Genomic DNA, 17753 nt, shown 5'->3' on the forward strand with positions numbered 1-17753 from the left:
AAGTAATGTAATATAGTGGTTCAACATGCCACATGCAAGAATTGAGGTGAGGCTGCCTGGATTCAAGTCCCAAAGGCAGTGAGCTATAGCAGTTAAGAGTATGGATGCTCCATTAGACAGGCGCGGGGTTTTGAAATCACATGGCCGATATTTTGTGAATGTAGGCAAGTTACTAACCTCTTCTAAGCTCCTATAAAATGGAGATTATAAAATTAGTGTGTACCTTATACGGTTGTCCTCAGTATAGTGCCTGGCACATGGATGCATTCAGTACATTTAAGCTGTAGTCATTATTATTAAATAACTCTTCAGCTAGACTTTCATTGCCCTAATGCAGTCGTGAATGCTGGTATAACCATGAAGATTTTGAGAATTAGATATTTACAAACTGCCTTAGGCTGCAATCTAAATAATGCAGACAATATTTAACAGCATATGATTAAGTATGCTATCAAATCCTGTTTTAGTCATCCATTTCAAACTAATGATCTCTTTGCCAAGAAAAAAATATTCACTTTAAAATACTCTTCTTGATGCTCTTGTAAAAAAATTTAAACATAGAGAAATTAGGACCTAATTTTTTTCTTAACAGTTTCACCTTCTGTTTCCCATCCTATAATCACTTTTTATGTTTTGGTGCCTATCTTTCCAGTACACATACATGTATATGTGTGTAAGTGTGTATGTGTATAACTGTAAACAAAACTGTGACTCTACATAAAAAATATATATAATATATATACATATATATTATATATATTTTAAACCTGGCATTTCACTTAGAAATCTTTTCATATTTAGTACTGACTCTATTTACATATAAAATTGGCCTATTCTTTTTAACAACTACATAATAGTTCACAAAGTAAAATTGCTATGTGAAAGAGTGAACAAAATTTATCAACCATTTTTGCAAAAGAAAAATTATATGTGTGAGTGTGTGTGTGTATAACCAGTGAAAGAGTGAACATCAGAATGTTGAAGAATTCTCTAGGTGGGAGGGCAAATGGTAGTTTTCATATTCTTCTTGCTTCTCTATATTTTTTCATTTTTATATAAGAAAAATAGTTACTTTAAAATTTACACAGAACTTTCATCTAAGGAGTTTAAGATAATATCTACCCTCAGTGGGGCACATGACATTGTATTCAACACTTTGCTGGTGCTTCTCAGGCATTATACTATTCAGATTCCATGCATAACCCTGTTAGTACAGCCATTATTGACACTAATTTCTAAGGCAACTGGGGCTTGAGCAGCAGATGGCTGGTAAAGGTAGAGTCTGGATTTCAACCTAGGTTTTCAGAAATACTGTAGTCTAGAGTAGTCTGGAATGAATTCATTTTGTTGTGAGGGTCTTTGAGGCCCAGGTTTATTCTCAAATTTTACAGGTATGCAAATGGTGATGTAGTAAAGCCCAGATGAGCTTGTTTCCCTAGGAAACCTGTTCAGCCAAAAGTGATGTTTCCACGCCAGTTGGTGATAGCAGAGGCCATTAGACAGGTTACGTGTCCCTCAGTGACAACTTCCCACTCATTATCCAGCTTTCTCACAAAATTAATAATAATAATAATAATAAAACAGTGATCAATTACATGGTGTTGTGGACTGTGGAGAGAGGGGGAGGTCTTCAGACTGCTAATATCTTGGTCTGTTTTCACAGCCCAGATTACTATTACTCTCTCCTTCTGTCTTCTAACCCTTTGTTTCAGAGTCTTGCATTTCTTCTCTGTCCAAGGGCTCATTCAGTAACTACTAATTATGTGCATGTGGTCTTGTAGCCCTCCAGCTTTGTGCTCGCCCCCAATCTAGTCAAATAACGTTTCAATTTCCAGTGGCATCAGGTGTGCATTTTCAAAAGGTGATTCTCACGGTGAAGGGCAGACTTGAGGTAAGGGCAGGGATGAGAGCCAGAGGGCTGATGAGACCCTGGGCTGGGGAGAGGCAGAGCCTGCTCGGTTAGCAGAGCTGGAGCAGGAGCGGTGGAGGTTCTGTTTTCATCCATGACAAGTGAGTGAGGGGTGGTCTTCCGGGTGTTTTTCAAGACCTAAGCTAACCTCACCCTTCATCTAGCCCCCGGTCAGATACCCTGCAGACACCTACTGCATTTGTGTCGTGCCGCTGAGGGCGGAGGAACTTAGAGATCTGGTTCTTACTTTGACAGCTTCACTCTCAGTTTTGCAGTGACTGCAGATGTTCTAGAGCGCCTTTCTCACTTGCTTCTCGACGTTTCTTTCTTCTATAACCTGTGGTGTGTCAGAGGCAACCCTTACCACCTCGGACATAGAATTGTTAGCATTTCTTCCCAATTCTGTGTTGATAGCTTGAAATAGACATGGTGGAAATATTTACCCAGTTGAAGTTGGAAAAGGCTACAAATCAGGGCTCCCCCACCTCTGTTGGGGAACCTCTGTTGTTTAACATTTAGCTGCACACTGTTTCTGTAACCCTTCTCCTGCTCACCACACAAACCAAAGGGAGAGAGAGAGAAAGAGAGAAGAAAACCATGTTTAAGGGGTTGAATACCATGGATTTTCTTCCATGGGACTATGGTGATTTCTAAGAGGAAAAACTTGAGTTCCTTTTCTTTCCCTATCCCAAGTTTTGCATTTGTTTCCGAAAAGCCAAATATGGGCTAACTTTTTTCTTTCTCCTCCAGTGGATGGCTGTATTCACAGAGCAGCTGGCCCCTGTTTGCTCGCTGAATGTCGCAACCTGAACGGCTGTGAAACTGGACATGCAAAAATCACGTGTGGCTATGACCTGCCTGCAAAATGTGAGTACAGCTCTTTTGAACACTTTCAAAATCAGATGAGCACTCTTACCTTGTTTTAGTCCTCAAGCAGGTAACTGGAAGAGGAAGTGGTAGCGGTGGTATTTAATTAAATGTGCTTTTATTAAGATTTTGTACATGGTAATGTAATGTGTTTTCCAAATACGTCTCCAAATATATAAATGTGCGATGTTTAATTGTAGGTGATTTTTGCTCGGATTTTTGACAGAGGGTCTCTGAAACAGAGAAATAAAAATATGAGCAAAATATACCTTATAGTATTTAAGTGCCGTGGAGTGACAGCTTCTAGAAATGATGCCAATTTCTTATTCCTTGTTCAGGTTTCTTGATTGTGGATGTGTTTAGAGCAAAGGAGATCAAAGTGTGATGTATTGTGTTTTCAGCTGCCATGTAAAGGCTGATTGGCAATTACAGCCGAGGCATCTGTCACACTTGGCTTTCAGGAAAAGCCATTGGAATGTGGTTGTCAAAGTGAGAATGTATTTGCTCTTTGAATGTGGAATGGTCAAGTTTTCCATTATATTTGAATGGAGAGAAGTATTGCATTTGATTGACCTTGTTGCTTAGTCGTTTAGCCAACTGGGTGGGGTGATCTGGAGTAAAAATACTGAAAGAGAAGCTGGTTAAAGGCACAGATTTCTTTTATCACATAATCTTCTGGGGTTGGGGGGTGGAGGTAGAGGGTTTCATTGCACCATTAAGTCATGCATTGATCTGGAAATTGGGAAGCCAATTAGTTGTTTATTCCATTCACCTGCCTTATATGATACCTCCTGGTGAATATATTTTTTGTAAAAGTGAAGCTGATTTGTTTTTTCTGTTTTAGTAGTGGAGAATATGTGACTAAAAAATTATGACACAATCTTTGGGCTCTGTATAGACAAGTTGTATAAAAATGAATTTCTCATGGATATGTGTGAGTGGAGAGATAGTGTGTTCTATTTTAAAGTGTGTTTACATTTGAAGATTTTTAGTAAACAGTAATATATTAAAATGGTATTTTGCTTTGTAACATTATAATACTGCATTCTGTATACCTCACGGTGTGTTGCAAGTGAAAGTATATCCACTATATACTGTTTAATCTTTCCTTTAATGACTTCTCATTTTTCTTTCCTTGTTAGTGTTTTTACCTTGTGTGAAAGAGTCAAATCATGGGCCAAATGGCCCTCAGTCCTACTTGGAATATATATTTACGTCAAATAAAGTCCTTTGTGTGTAATGGTGATTAGAGCACCTCTCCCTCTGACTCAGAGGCGCTGAGTGTTAAAGGTGGTTTCCCTTTCCAGGGTTATATGGCTCCATGTTTACCAAGATTGGTCATTCTTCCTTCTTACCACCATACTACCTCTGTGATATATAATAGTTGACAGATTCCACCCTGAGGACAAGCAGATTATTGGTGATTTTCAGATTTAAGGTGTCTGTCCTTAAACCTAGTCTGCTATTGATTCACTACTTTCTTTCTTATGAATTAAAGCACAAATCAAAAATTTTTCAACTCTGAAATTTCTGAAGACAGATAACCTCAGAATCATTAAATATGACCAAATAAAATGGTGGCTCTGCTGTATGGATTGACACCATGATGATTTTGTTTCATGCGCTTGCTCCTGTTTGACATCCCTCTGTATGAGCGTCCTTTGATCGTCATTCAGCTCAGTTCAGGGCTGTTGAAGGCTTGTACCCCACCAGGCACTGAGGTACAAAGATCAATCTATACCTGTGCTTGAGAAATTCCATGATTGGAACTCCTGGGCATCCTGGGGCAAGTGAGTCTTTGTGGGACGAGGACTGTAGCCATGGAAAATCAATCCACAGAACTCAGTACAGAATCTGTGTGAGCTGAGATACCGAATCAGATGACACACATTCAAGTCACTGTGCAGCAGCCCACAGGGCACGTCTAGTAAAAAAATCATCCAGCAGGATAGAAATTCCCAGACTAGAACGGCAGTGCCACCTCAAGAAAGCCACAAACATGGAGTATTTGTGAATAGATCTTGGTATTTCTCTATGTTTAATGAGATTAATGATTTATATTAAAAACAAAGAAAAGCAATGAAAGCAATAAGAAATGAGTAATAATAGCTTACATTTTGCATACCACTTTGTAGTATGTCACAGTACTTTCACAAAGCCTTGTATTTTAAATCATATTTTCTAAACATTGTGTATGTTCATTTTCCCTTTTCCTATCCCTGAGAAATCTTTTTCTTTCTCATCAATTTGGTTCATCCATTTCAGACTCATTAACAATCCACAGATGTGCTTTTGTAGAGAGAGAATGAAAAGGGAGCTCATTACATACTGTTTGGGTCATTTTCCCCCTCCATATTTAATAATTCCATGACAGTTTGACAGCAGAATCTAGTTCCTATTTGTCCTCTGTGACAGCGGTTTTATCATTTAAGGTACTAAAGCCAGCCATCCAGTCACCAGTGATAATATCTTTGCGCATCAGCAATTTGTTTGGAAAATGCTGTTGTCTGGGTTACAGACAAACTTGGTAATTTCGGACTGGTCTTTGCTTCTTTCATGCTTGCTAAATTAATTTATTCATAAATGCTTGTATTTGAATTACTTAGAGTCTGTATTCTGTGATTCATCATGATCAGTGGAATGATAAGCCTCAAAGATTTAGTGTTTCTTCACTGCTCGGATATTTTGAATGATGTCTTTTGATGTGGAAGAGCCGATCATTCTTTTCAGAAGTATTCTTAAGAGTGGAAAGAATATTGGCCAATATTTCACTGAAGGCTGTTGGTAAAGAAATGACTTAGAAAGTGGACTAAGGACTGTTTATACAATTTGATCTTTTGGTTTGTTCTCTTTTACAATATTAGATTTTTTTTTTTTGATTCATAATAAAATTTAGATTTCTATAGATTTTTAGAAGCTTGTCAACCTGTTGGATGTTTCTATTCATGCTCTCATCATTCTACCAGAGGGTCAGCTTCATGTGGGTGAGGCTTGTCTATCTCAGTCACGATCCTAATGTCAATATCTAGCATATGTGCTGAATTAATGAATGAGTGATCAAATGAATTGTTTCAGACATTTTCACCTGGCAAATAGATTTTTGCCTGTTGCTTCTACTTCTAATTCTTTCCCTCCTTCACTCCACTCTGCCCAGTCCTGTAGATTAATATGCTTAAATCCAGAGTCCCTGTAATTGTCCACAAGCCTCTAGACGTGTGACCCTCTCTACCTCCTTCTGTCCTCTCCCTCACTCACACGGGCTGCTTTGCTGGGTCTTTAATGCCTTTGCATTAGTGTTCCCTCTGCCTGGAATTCTAGTCTTCCAGACACCTGCGTGGTTTGCTCCCTCAGCTACTGTACTTCAAATCCTTGCTCAGATGTCACCTCAGGTGTCATCCTAACCAACCTATTTTTTTTTAAATTAATTAGTTCATTCATTTATTTTTGGCTGTGTTGGGTCTTCGTTTCTGAGCGAGGGCTTTCTCTAGTTGTGGCGAGCGGGGGCCACTCTTCATCGCGATGCGCGGGCCTTTCACTGTCGCGGCCTCTCTTGTTGCGGAGCACAGGCTCCAGACGCGCAGGCTCACTAGTTGTGGCTCACGGGCTTAGTTGCTCCGCGGCATATGGGATCTTCCCATACCAGGGCTCGAACCCGTGTCCCCTGCATTGGCAGGCAGATTCTCAACCACTGCGCCACCAGGGAAGCCCCCAACCTATCTTTAATTGCTTCTCTGCTTTATTTATAATTGCTTATCTATAACATTTAACATTCAAATACACTGTATCATTTACTTATTTATTTTGTTTATTGTCTATCTCCCCATACCAGAATGAGGGCAGAGCTTTTTTTCTGCATATTTTTCATTTATTGTTGTATCCATAGAGCTTAGAAAAATGCTTGACACATTAACAGGGGTTCAAAAAATATTTGTCGAATAATGAATAAAATCTAACTCTACTCCTCTCCAAATCCTTCAGTGGGTTTTTCCTCAAACACAGACTTGTTAACCTGATTATCTTTGGTCTTCCATGATTTACTGTTCTGTCTTGAGCTACGTACAACCTATAATATGATCTGAATTGCTCAGAATGGCATGTCTGTACATGGGCTCTGTATTGGGGGCTTTCTAGAAAATTCTGCCTTTCTTCCTTTCTACTTGTCTTCCAGACTCAGCTTAACTATCACTTCTGCCATAAAACAACTCAACTAAAAGTGCCTTCTTTTTCCTCAAAATCCAGAAAACTGCATGTTAACGTGCTGAGGGCCCTTTTTACTTGCTACGTTTTATTGTTATATATGCAAACTTTCCACCTTTCTAGAAGTCCCTTGTTTATAATGGATACTAGAGAAATATCTATCAAATGAATTAGTTGTTAAAGGTGGAGATTGGTTGATAATTGCTGGCGGGGGGGTGTAAAAAACGTATATTAATATTTCTAAGAAATTATGAAATCAGTGATAGATATCCATTGTGTTTTTTATTTTTTTATTTTTTAATTTTTTAAATTTTATTATTTTTATTTTTTGGCTGCATTGGGTCTTCGTTGCTGAGTGCAGGCTTTCTCTAGTTGTGGCGAGCGGGGGCTACTCTTTGTTGTGGTGCACGGGCTTCTCATTGCGGTGGCTTCTCTTTGTTGCGGAGCACGGGCTCTAGGCGCACGGGCTTCAGTAGTTGCAGCATGTGGGCTCAGTAGTTGTGGCTCGTGGGCTCTAGAGCACAGGCTCAGTAGTTGTGGCGCGTGGGCTTAGCTGCTCCGCGGCATGTGGGATCTTCCCAGACCAGGGCTCGAACCCCTGTCCCCTGCATTGGCAGGTGGATTCTTAACCACTGCGCCACCAGGGAAATCCCCCATTGTGTTTTTTAAATCATATTTTAACATACATCTAATTCCAAAGTCTCTTGTCTAAGAAATTTACTCTTTTTTTAAATTGAAATATAGTTGATTTACAATGTTGCCTTAGTTTCAGGTGTACAGCAAAGTGATTCAGTTATTCAGTTATATATATATATATATATATATATATATATATATATATATATTCTTTTTCAGATTCTTTTCCATTATAGGGTATTACAAGATATTGACTATAGTTCCCTGTGCTATACAGGAGGTCCTTGTCATGTATTTTATATACAGTAATGTGTATCTGTTAACCCCAAACTTCTAGTTTATCACTGCCCCCCACCCTGCCGCCCTTTCCCCTTTGGTAACCATAAGTTTGTTTTCTATGTCTCTGAGTCTATTTCTGTTTTGCAGATAAGTTCATTTGTATCATTTTAAGAAATTTACTCTTAATGGACCTTCTCCTAAAAGTGAACAAATAAAAATAAAGAAGCCATATCAACTTTACTTAATGATTTTCAGCATAGCTCACATGTCTATTCTGTTTCTTGAGAATGCTCCACTTTTAGGCTTTAGGGCTGAATAATCATCAAAGATAAGTGCAAAATATGTTAAATTTGTGTATATAAAATGGTGGAACCTGTTTCTTTTATTCCTTCTATTTAATCTTTGTAAGACCTCAAAGGGTAATATTAGCATCCAACTCACAGTTTTTTATTAATCATTTGAAAGGAAACTCTAGGGTGAGAGAACGTAGCATAACATGTTTGAATATCATAGAGTGGTGGGAATCAGAATCCTTATTTTATTCCCAGGTGCAATAATAATCAGATGATAGTAGCTTAAAAGGTACTGTTGATAATAATTAGTACTTCTCTTGTGCCCTTCATCAAGAAATCTTAGTACTTTGAGACATTAGCTCATTAGTCCTTTTGAAATTTCTATGAGGAACTGACATGGCAATATTTTCTTCCAACACAGAGAGAAATTCAGGTACAGAGAGGTTAAACCTGTTGCTTGCAATAACAAACTAAGTCTGTATTAGAGACACAGCAGTGACCAAGTAAGTTTTCCTGAGATAGGGAGAGAGTCCGTGACAAGTGTTGGCCAGGCCTGCTGCCTGTTTTTGTAAATAAAAATTTATCAGAATGCAGCCGGGCCCATTTGTTTACATATTGTCTATGGCTACTTTGATGTGACAGAATTGAATGGTTGCAACCAGGATTGTATGGCCACAAGCCTGAAACATGACTATCTGGCCCTTTGCTGAAAAAGTTTGCCAACAACTGGTCTATGACAATCCTTACTTTTTATAAAGGAGGAAGCTGAGATTTATAGAGGTTAAATATTTATTGAATTTTAATGAATGTATGTGACTTACTCAGATCACTATTGACAAAAGTAAGATTAAAATACCTGCCATCTCTTTCTTGGGACAGTCCTTGCTTCTGTTGCCTCAACAGAACATCACTTTGGGAGGATGATCTGAAGCCTTTTAAATCTTTCAGATTATAAGACCACCTTGAGGAAAAAAACGCCTGGGAAAAAATGGTCATTTTTCTCAACAGGGTCAGAATTGGAAAATTAATAAGTCAAGTCCCTGAAGGGAGAGTGAATTCAAACCACCAGAGTGTTAGGCGATACATCTTTATTCCTTGCTTCCTCCAGTGGTGTTAGTCACTGTACTGAAAGGGAGCCTGTAGTCCTGAGGAGATTCAGTTTCTAGAGTAGGTAACTCATAAGATGGCTTTGAGTTAGTACTCTGCAAAACACTGCAAAACATGACCTGATTTCAGCCACCGTGGCTCCGCCAGCAGGTGTCTGATTGTGAAGGCAGTGGAGAGGGCATGCTGCTAAGCGTGTGACTGCCAGTCTCTGATGGAAACCTGAGGGCCCTCATGAGCCCCTTCCAAAATTAAATGACTTACATTCCATCAAGAGAAAAATGGCTTTTGAAGAACATAAAATCACCTTCCTTCCTGAAGAGAGAGATGAGAGTTTTCCTCCTAAAATCAACTCTGATTGGCTTATTTCCCTTAAGTGCTTTAGGAATTTAATTTCTATCTGAATCTATTTCTTTATAGTCACCACCCCTTTCATTTATATTAAGGGGTTTTGTATAGTTTATCTCCTTAGTGATCCTCATGATGAGTGTGGAAAGTGAGAAGGACAGAAGGTTCTCATAATGGGCTACCTGGAGAAGCGGCAGCAACATCTCCTGGGAATTGGTTAGAGATGTAGACTCTGGTGCCCCACCCCAGACCTACTGAATCAGAAACGCTGTGGTTGAACAAGCTCTCACATGTTTCAGTGTGAGAACCATGACCTAGACAGTGGTGTAATTCAGGGCAGAACCCTTGCCTTTTGATTCCTCGCCCAGCGCATAACACAGACATCCTTTTGGGTCACAGATTAGGGCTTTCTTTGAAGAGTCTTCTGACATGCTCTTCCTTTCCTTTGTGGCATTTACACACTTAGTGATGGTATCTATATTTGTTTGTTTACTTGCTTATTGCCTGTCTTCTCAAACAAGATAACAGTTTAAGGAGAGCAGAAGTCACATCAGTCTCATTCACCCCTAGAATCCTTAGGATCTAACATAATAGCCAGTTCAGAGTTGGAGGCTTTCAGTACATATTTACTAGAGGAATTAATGAAAGGATTGTCATTGTCGTAGTTGCACTGCCAGAAACCAACCAAGAGAACACTCCAGATAAGCCTACATGATTCCAGAAATCTGCAGAGCTAGGACTGCTGCCTCTTGTGGTAGCATCTCTGTTACCCTGTCACCCAGCACGCTGCTTGCTCAAAGATTCTAGCACCGTAAGAGAGTACAGGGGCACAGTTGGCTTAATTTGTCCACATGGTACACATATAGCCTACACTTAGATTATGTTCTTTCATTTTTTCTCATTTTGATTTGACTCATTTTGGTAACATAGATTCCATCCCCAAGTGGCTTTGTGATGAAATAACTAAAAATCCCAATAGTAAATAATGTCTTTTAAAAATGTCTACATTTTGGAAGCAACTAGGTATTTACATTGTTGCATTACTGGCTGAGTGTAGAGTAAATGCATGTACTTGGCTTGCACTATTTGACATCTTAGCAGGCCTTCAGAGGATACTGTCTATACCTTTTTCCTATGTGATCAATAGGAAATAACAGTGTAAATCAATTCTGAGAAATAATGTAAATGGACTCTCCAAGGCAATTCCCGCTGTGAAATAAGTAGTTAGCGTTGACACTGGCATTAACCGCAGGGGGAGTAATCAGCCTTTGGATGTGCTTAATCAGAGTTATCAGCTAAGATTAAAAAGGAGCTACTGTTGCGCAGGATTTAAAAGATGAACATTTGAAGGTGTTCTCATAAATTAAAGCCATCAGAATTGCTTTGAGTAATTTAGGATGCTTTGAGGTCAGGCACAAGCAAACAGGAAAGGTTAATCTCAGAGCCATGGTAGTTAATGTGCAGGAACAGCAGAATACATTTATTGAAATAAGCAGCAGATACTGAGCTAAATGAAGATTTTCCTCCAGTGCTAAAATGTTCCTTGAGTTATTACTAACATATATGATTCAAATAAAAAGTGGGTAAACTTATTAACTATACTTGCAATTAATCACTAATCCCAAAGATTAAATATTAGACCACTTCATGGCTTGATTAGAGGTGTTTCCAGTTGAAAATATTGATGGGACCAAGCTCTGCACTATGGAATAAAAGATTGATTCTAGGTCAAGTACACTAATTGTCAAGGTAGAAGGTCCGAGGAGAAGTCCTGAATCCAGGATATTCTAATTGTTTGGTCAAGCCCTCTGAGACTGGGTTTCCTCATCCATGATTAGCTGGGGGTAGGCATATCTACCTTAGGCAAGTTTGTTAAGGAGTAGACATAGAACCACTTTTTAATAGTGTTAAGACATATAGCTATAAGACTCTATTATTACTTGTAAAATGCTTCCCATACCTCATTAACTTATTCAATCTATGTTTATTGATGCTTTCTCTGGGCTTGAGTGCTCTTCTAGAGTGTAGAAAACTACAGTGAAGAAGATAGCCAAGGTCCTGTCCTCTTCGATCCTAGCTTCCAGCAGAGAGAGGCAGAAAATAAACACATTCACGTAAAAGCCAAGCCTCTCAGATGATGGTAAGGGCTATGAGGAAAATAAAAAGTTCTGAGAGAGTGGACAGTGGAGGGAGGGGACTGCTTTTCCATGGTGGTCAGGGAAGGCCTCCCCGAGGAGGTGATGCCTGAGCTGAGAGCCATGTAGCTATCTGGGGAGAAAGTCATTGCTGGCAGAGTGAAAGCGCTTTACCACTGGGTTAAGAAAAATCACCTTGCCTGACGTGTAAAACAAGATAGTCCATGAATTTTTCTTTCTTTTTTTTTTTTTTAATATCTTTATTGGAGTATAATTGCTTTACAGTGGTGTGTTAGTTTCTGCTGTATAACAAAGTGAATCAGCTATACATATACATATATCCCCATATCTCCTCCCTCTTGCGTCTCCCTCCCACCCTCCCTATCCCACCCCTCTAGGTGGTCGCAAAGCACTGAGCTGATCTCCCTGTGCTATGCAGCTGCTTCCCGCTAGCTATCTATTTTACATTTGGTAGTGTATATAAGTCCATGCCACTCTCTCACTTCATCCCAGCTTACCCTTCCCCCGCCTCGTGTCCTCAAGTCCATTCTCTACATCTGCGTCTTTATTCCTGTCCTGCCCCTAGGTTCTTCAGAACCATTTTTTTTTTTTTTAGATTCCATATATATGTGTTAGCATATATGGTATTAGTTTTTCTGCTTCTGACTTACTTCACTCTGTATGACACACTCTAGGTCCATCCACCTCACTACAAATAACTCAATTTCGTTTCCTTTTATGGCTGAGTAATATTCCATTGTATATATGTGCATATGTGCCACATCTTCTTTATCCATTCATCTGTCGATGGACACTTAGGTGGCTTCCATGTCCTGGCTATTGTAAATAGAGTTGCAATGAACATTGTGGTACATGACTCTTTTTGAATTATAGTTTTCTCAGAGTACATGCCCAGCAGTGGGATTGCTGGGTCGTATGGTAGTTCTATTTTTAGTTTTTTAAGGAACCTCCATACTGTTCTCCATAGTGGCTGTATCAATTTACATTCCCACCAACAGTGCAGGAGGGTTCCATTTTCTCCACACCCTCTCCAGCATTTATTGTTTCTAGATTTTTTGATGATGGCCATTCTGACCGGTGTGAGATGATATCTCATTGTAGTTTTGATTTGCATTTCTCTAATGATTAATGATGTTGAGCATTCTTTCATGTGTTTGTTGGCAATCTATATATCTTCTTTGGAGAAATGTCTGTTTAGGTCTTCTGCCCATTTTTGGATTGGGTTGTTTGTTTTTTTGATATTGAGCTGCATGAGTTGCTTGCATGTTTTGGAGATTAATCCTTTGTCAACTGCTTCATTTGCAAATATTTTCTCCCATTCTGAGGGTTGTCTTTTCATCTTGTTTATGTTTTCCTTTGCTGTGCAAAAGCTTTTAAGTTTCATTAGGTCCCATTTGTTTATTTTAATTTTTATTTCCATTCCTCTAGGAGGTGGGTCCAAGAGGATCTTGCTGTGATTTATGTCGTAGAGTGTTCTGCCTGTGTTTTCCTCTAAGAGTTTTATAGTGTCTGGCCTTACATTTAGGTCTTTAATCCATTTTGAGTTTATTTTTGTGTATGGTGTTAGGGAGTGTTCTAATTTCATTCTTTTACATGTAGCTATCCAGTTTTCCCAGGACCACTTATTGAAGAGGCTGTCTTTTCTCCACTGTATATTCTTGCCTCCTTTATCAAAGATAAGGTGACCATATGTGTGTGGGTTTATCTCTGGGCTTTCTATCCTGTTCCATTGATCTATATTTCTGTTTTTGTGCCAGTACCATACTGTCTTCATTCCTATAGCTTTGTAGTATAGTCTGAAGTTAGGGAGCCTGATTCCTCCAGCTCCGTTTTTCTTTCTCAAGATTGCTTTGGCTATTCGGGGTCTTTGGTGTTTCCGTACAAATTGTGAATTTTTTTGTTCTAGTTCTGTGAAAAATGCCATTGGTAGTTTGATAGGGATTGCATTGAATCTGTACATTGCTTTGGGTAGTGTAGTCATTTTCACAATGTTGATTCTTCCAATCCAAGAATATGGTATATCTCTCCATCTATTTGTATCATCTTTAATTTCTTTCATCAGTGTCTTACAATGTTCTGCATACAGGTCTTTTGTCTCCTTAGGTAGATTTATTCCTAGATATTTTATTCTTTTTGTTGCAGTGGTAAATGGGAGTGTTTTCTTAATTTCACTTTCAGATTTTTCATCATTAGTGTATAGGAATGCAAGAGATTTCTGTGCATTAATTTTGTATCCTGCTAGTTTACCAAATTCATTGATTAGCTCTAGTAGTTTTCTGGTAGCATCTTTAGGATTCTCTATGTATAGTATCGTGTCGTCTGCAAACAGTGGCAGCTTTACTTCTTTTCCAATTTGGTTCCTTTTATTTCTTTTTCTTCTCTGATTGCTGTGGCTAAAACTTCCAAAACTATGTTGAGTAATAGTGGTGAGAGTGGGCAACCTTGTCTTGTTCCTGATATTAGTGGAAATGGTTTCAGTTTTTCACCATTGAGCATGATGTTGGCTGTGGGTTTGTCATATATGGCCTTTATTATGTTGAGGAAAGTTCCCTCTATGCCTACTTTCCACAGGGCTTTTATCAAAAATGGGTGTTGAATTTTGTCAAAAGCTTTCTCTGCATCTATTGAGATGATCATATGGTTTTTCTCCTTCAATTTGTTAATATGGTGTATCATGTTGATTGATTTGCGTATATTGAAGAATCCTTGCATTCCTGGGATAAACCCCACTTGATCATAGTGTATGATCCTTTTAATGTGCTGTTGGATTCTCTTTGCTAGTATTTTGTTGAGGATTTTTGCATCTATGTTCATCAGTGATATTGGCCTATAGTTTTCTTTCTTTGTGACATCTTTCTCTGGTTTTGGTATCAGGGTGATGGTGGCCTTGTAGAATGAGTTTGGGAGTGTTCTTCCCTCTGCTATATTTTGGAAGAGTTTGAGAAGGATAGGTGTTAGCTCTTCTCTAAATGTTTGATAGAATTCGCCTGTGAAGCCATCTGGTCCTGGGCTTTTTTGTATAGCTTTTGTTTGTTGGAAGATTTTTAATCACAGTTTCAATTTCAGTGCTTTGATTGGTCTGTTTATATTTTCTGTTTCTTCCTGGTTCAGTCTCGGAAGGTTGTGCATTTCTAAGAATTTGTCCATTTCTTCCAGGTTGTCCATTTTATTGGCATATAGTTGCTTGTAGTAATCTCTCATGGTCCTTTGTATTTCTGCAGTGTCAGTTGTTACTTCTCCTTTTTCATTTCTAATTCTATTGATTTGAGTGTCTCCCTTTTTTTCTTGATGAGTCTGGCTAATGGTTTATCAATTCTGTTTATCTTCTCAAAGAACCAGCTTTTAGTTTTATTGATCTTTGCTATCGTTTCCTTCATTTCTTTTTCATTTATTTCTGATCTGATCTTTATGTTTTCTTTCCTCTGCTAACTTTGGGGTTTTTTTGTTCTTCTTTCTCTAATTGCTTTAGGTGTAAGGTTAGGTTGTTTATTTGAAATGTTTTTTGTTTCTTAAGGTAGGCTTGTATAGCTATAAAGTTCCCTCTTAGAACTGCTTTTGCTGCATCCCATAGGTTTTGAGTCACTGTGTTTTCATTGTCATTTGTGTCTAGGTATTTTTTGATTTCCTCTTTGATTTCTTCAGTGATCTCTTGGTTATTAAGTAGTGTGTTGTTTAGCCTCCATATGTTTGTATTTCTTACAGATTTTTTCCTGTAATTGATATCTAGTCCCATAGCTTTGTGGTCAGAAAAGATATTTGATACAATTTCAATTTTCTTAAATTTACCAAGGCTTGATTTGTGACTCAAGATATGATCTATCCTGGAGAATGTTCCATGAGCACTTGAGAAGAATATGTATTCTGTTGTTTTCTGATGGAATGTCCTATAAATATCAATTAAGTCCATCTTGTTTAATGTATCATTTAAAGCTTGTGTTTCCTTATTTATTTTAATTTTGGATGATCTGTTCATTGGGAATTGCCATTTTTATTTTGAGAGGAAACATTAATTCCGCTTCTGTTATGTTTTGATGCTGTTAGCTAAGTGAAGCAGAGGTAACTTCCTAGGTACATTTGTGGCAGTGCCCTTCCAAATCTGTTTGCTGGTCTAGGTGGTGTGTTTCCCATTAGCACCTTCATTTTTCAGAACCATCTAGAGTCTGCTCCATTCCTAATCACACATTATTTGTGAAATCCCTATAATTTCCTGAGGGCTTCTGAAGCTTTCCTTTCCCTACCTGTGACATTTTGAGGAAAGATTTATTCCCCATCTGTGTTTATTCTGCTTAGTGAAGATCATCAGAGACAACCTTAAATGTATTTTTGCAAATTCTCTTTCAAATTGTGTCTGTTTTGCATTTAGAGTTCAGTTACCCATTTGAAGGTGTATGGAGGACAAGGGGCTGTCTTAGAAATCCCCATCTTTCCAGACACTCAGTTTTTGCTTTCTTTCATCATGGCACATGATGCCAAATGATTGTCTTTCCTTATATGGCCAGGTGATTTTTTTCCTGTTTTAGTGTTACTCCTCTACTTGGGTGTGTCACATACATATATGTATACATATACATGGACACGCCATTTTTCATGTACTCCCTTAGAAGTATGTTCTTATTATGCTGAACACAGATTTCCTTCTGCCTTATAATGTGTTTTATGAGTATAGAATTCAGGGCTTTTTTTTTTTTTCAGTTTGTGGGGCTATTTGGGAAAGTATTCTGGGAGAGTTTGGGGGTGTTTTGATGGAACTGGGATGGAGGACTTTAGGGATCCCCTGGGAAAAGTATACTTTGCATTTAACAATCTGTCTGGTACATACTAAGTAGTGATAAGTATTTCATTCATTCAGAAACACTGATTGGTTCCTAAAATATGTGCCAGGTGCTTGGCTTATCTTTTGGGAAAGAATGATATGCAAAACAGACAGGGAGCTTGCCCTCCTGGAATTGAGTTGAGCTGAAATGAACAAGTGACTTGCCCAAGATCACCCAGATTTAAGTGATGAAGGCTTGCCAGGAGTCCAAATTGTCAGTTTTTCCGTCTGTGATCCTTTCTTCTTTTTCATGGGGGTTTTCTTTGGGGCCTCATATAGTGACAAAATCTGGTGATTTTGACCTTCTTGCCTCATGCTTCTTTGGGGGTTTCCTATGCAGTGACCAGTGGAAATGGTCAGTGGATTCCAACATATTTGTACCCTGGGAGGGGAGGAGGGACATGGCACACCTCTCTTTGTCTAGTATAGTAAATGACTCTGGAAAGCCTTTTTCTAACTTGGCATCAGGGGTACAGGCCTTTCTTAACTTGGGTGTGGTGTAACAGTTGCCCGACATTTTCTAACGACACATAGAGCATAGTCCGGTAATCCCTATGAACTCAGAGTTTGATATTTCACATTACTTAAGAATAAGGCAGACAGTGATTTGTAAACACTATTTTCAATAATTAATTGTGATTTGATATCCATATGTTTTAGGAAAAAAAATCTTTTGGATCTCTAGTCCCTCAATCAGAATGTCAAACATGCATTGTTATACAATGTGGAAACCAATTAAACAGACAAATTCATTACCTATGGATTCATTCTATTTATTTTCTTTAGAAGCACCTTTTAAAAATACGATTGACACCTGTCTGTCAAAGCATCCGTACCAAGTTATGTTTCCCACACATAAAAGACATGGGTGGAGTTCAGGAGTCCTTGCCTATCCTCCGGTGTTATGGCCTCTCTGCTCATTTGTTTACTTTCCCTTTCTTTTTTCCGTTAGTGCTTTGTAATTGCCTGTCAGATTTTTCTTGAACTGTTTGATTGATTGACTTGTGGCATAATCCATTTTAGAGATAGACTTTGGAACTTCCTGAAGTCAGAATCAACCCATAAGAAATATTTAAGTGGATGCCCTTCCTGTCTGGAACTTTCTTTCTATTGATATTCACATCCCATAAAATGGTTAAGAACGTGGGCTT

The 17753-nt window shown here is 38.5% G+C and overlaps 1 protein-coding gene across 2 annotated transcripts in view; it reads left to right on the forward strand.

The window, feature by feature from the left end:
- MACROD2 (mono-ADP ribosylhydrolase 2) overlaps window positions 1-17753 on the forward strand; it is a 1969440-nt gene that overhangs the window by 643293 nt on the left and 1308394 nt on the right. For both annotated transcript variants that reach the window (XM_068566158.1, XM_068566159.1), the window contains exon 5: window positions 2660-2776. In XM_068566158.1, the coding sequence (XP_068422259.1) occupies window positions 2660-2776 (117 nt within the window). The remainder of the gene's footprint in view (window positions 1-2659; window positions 2777-17753) is intronic.

This window comes from Eschrichtius robustus, chromosome 16, assembly GCF_028021215.1.
Source record: "Eschrichtius robustus isolate mEscRob2 chromosome 16, mEscRob2.pri, whole genome shotgun sequence".
In the NCBI taxonomy this organism is placed as follows: domain Eukaryota; kingdom Metazoa; phylum Chordata; class Mammalia; order Artiodactyla; family Eschrichtiidae; genus Eschrichtius; species Eschrichtius robustus.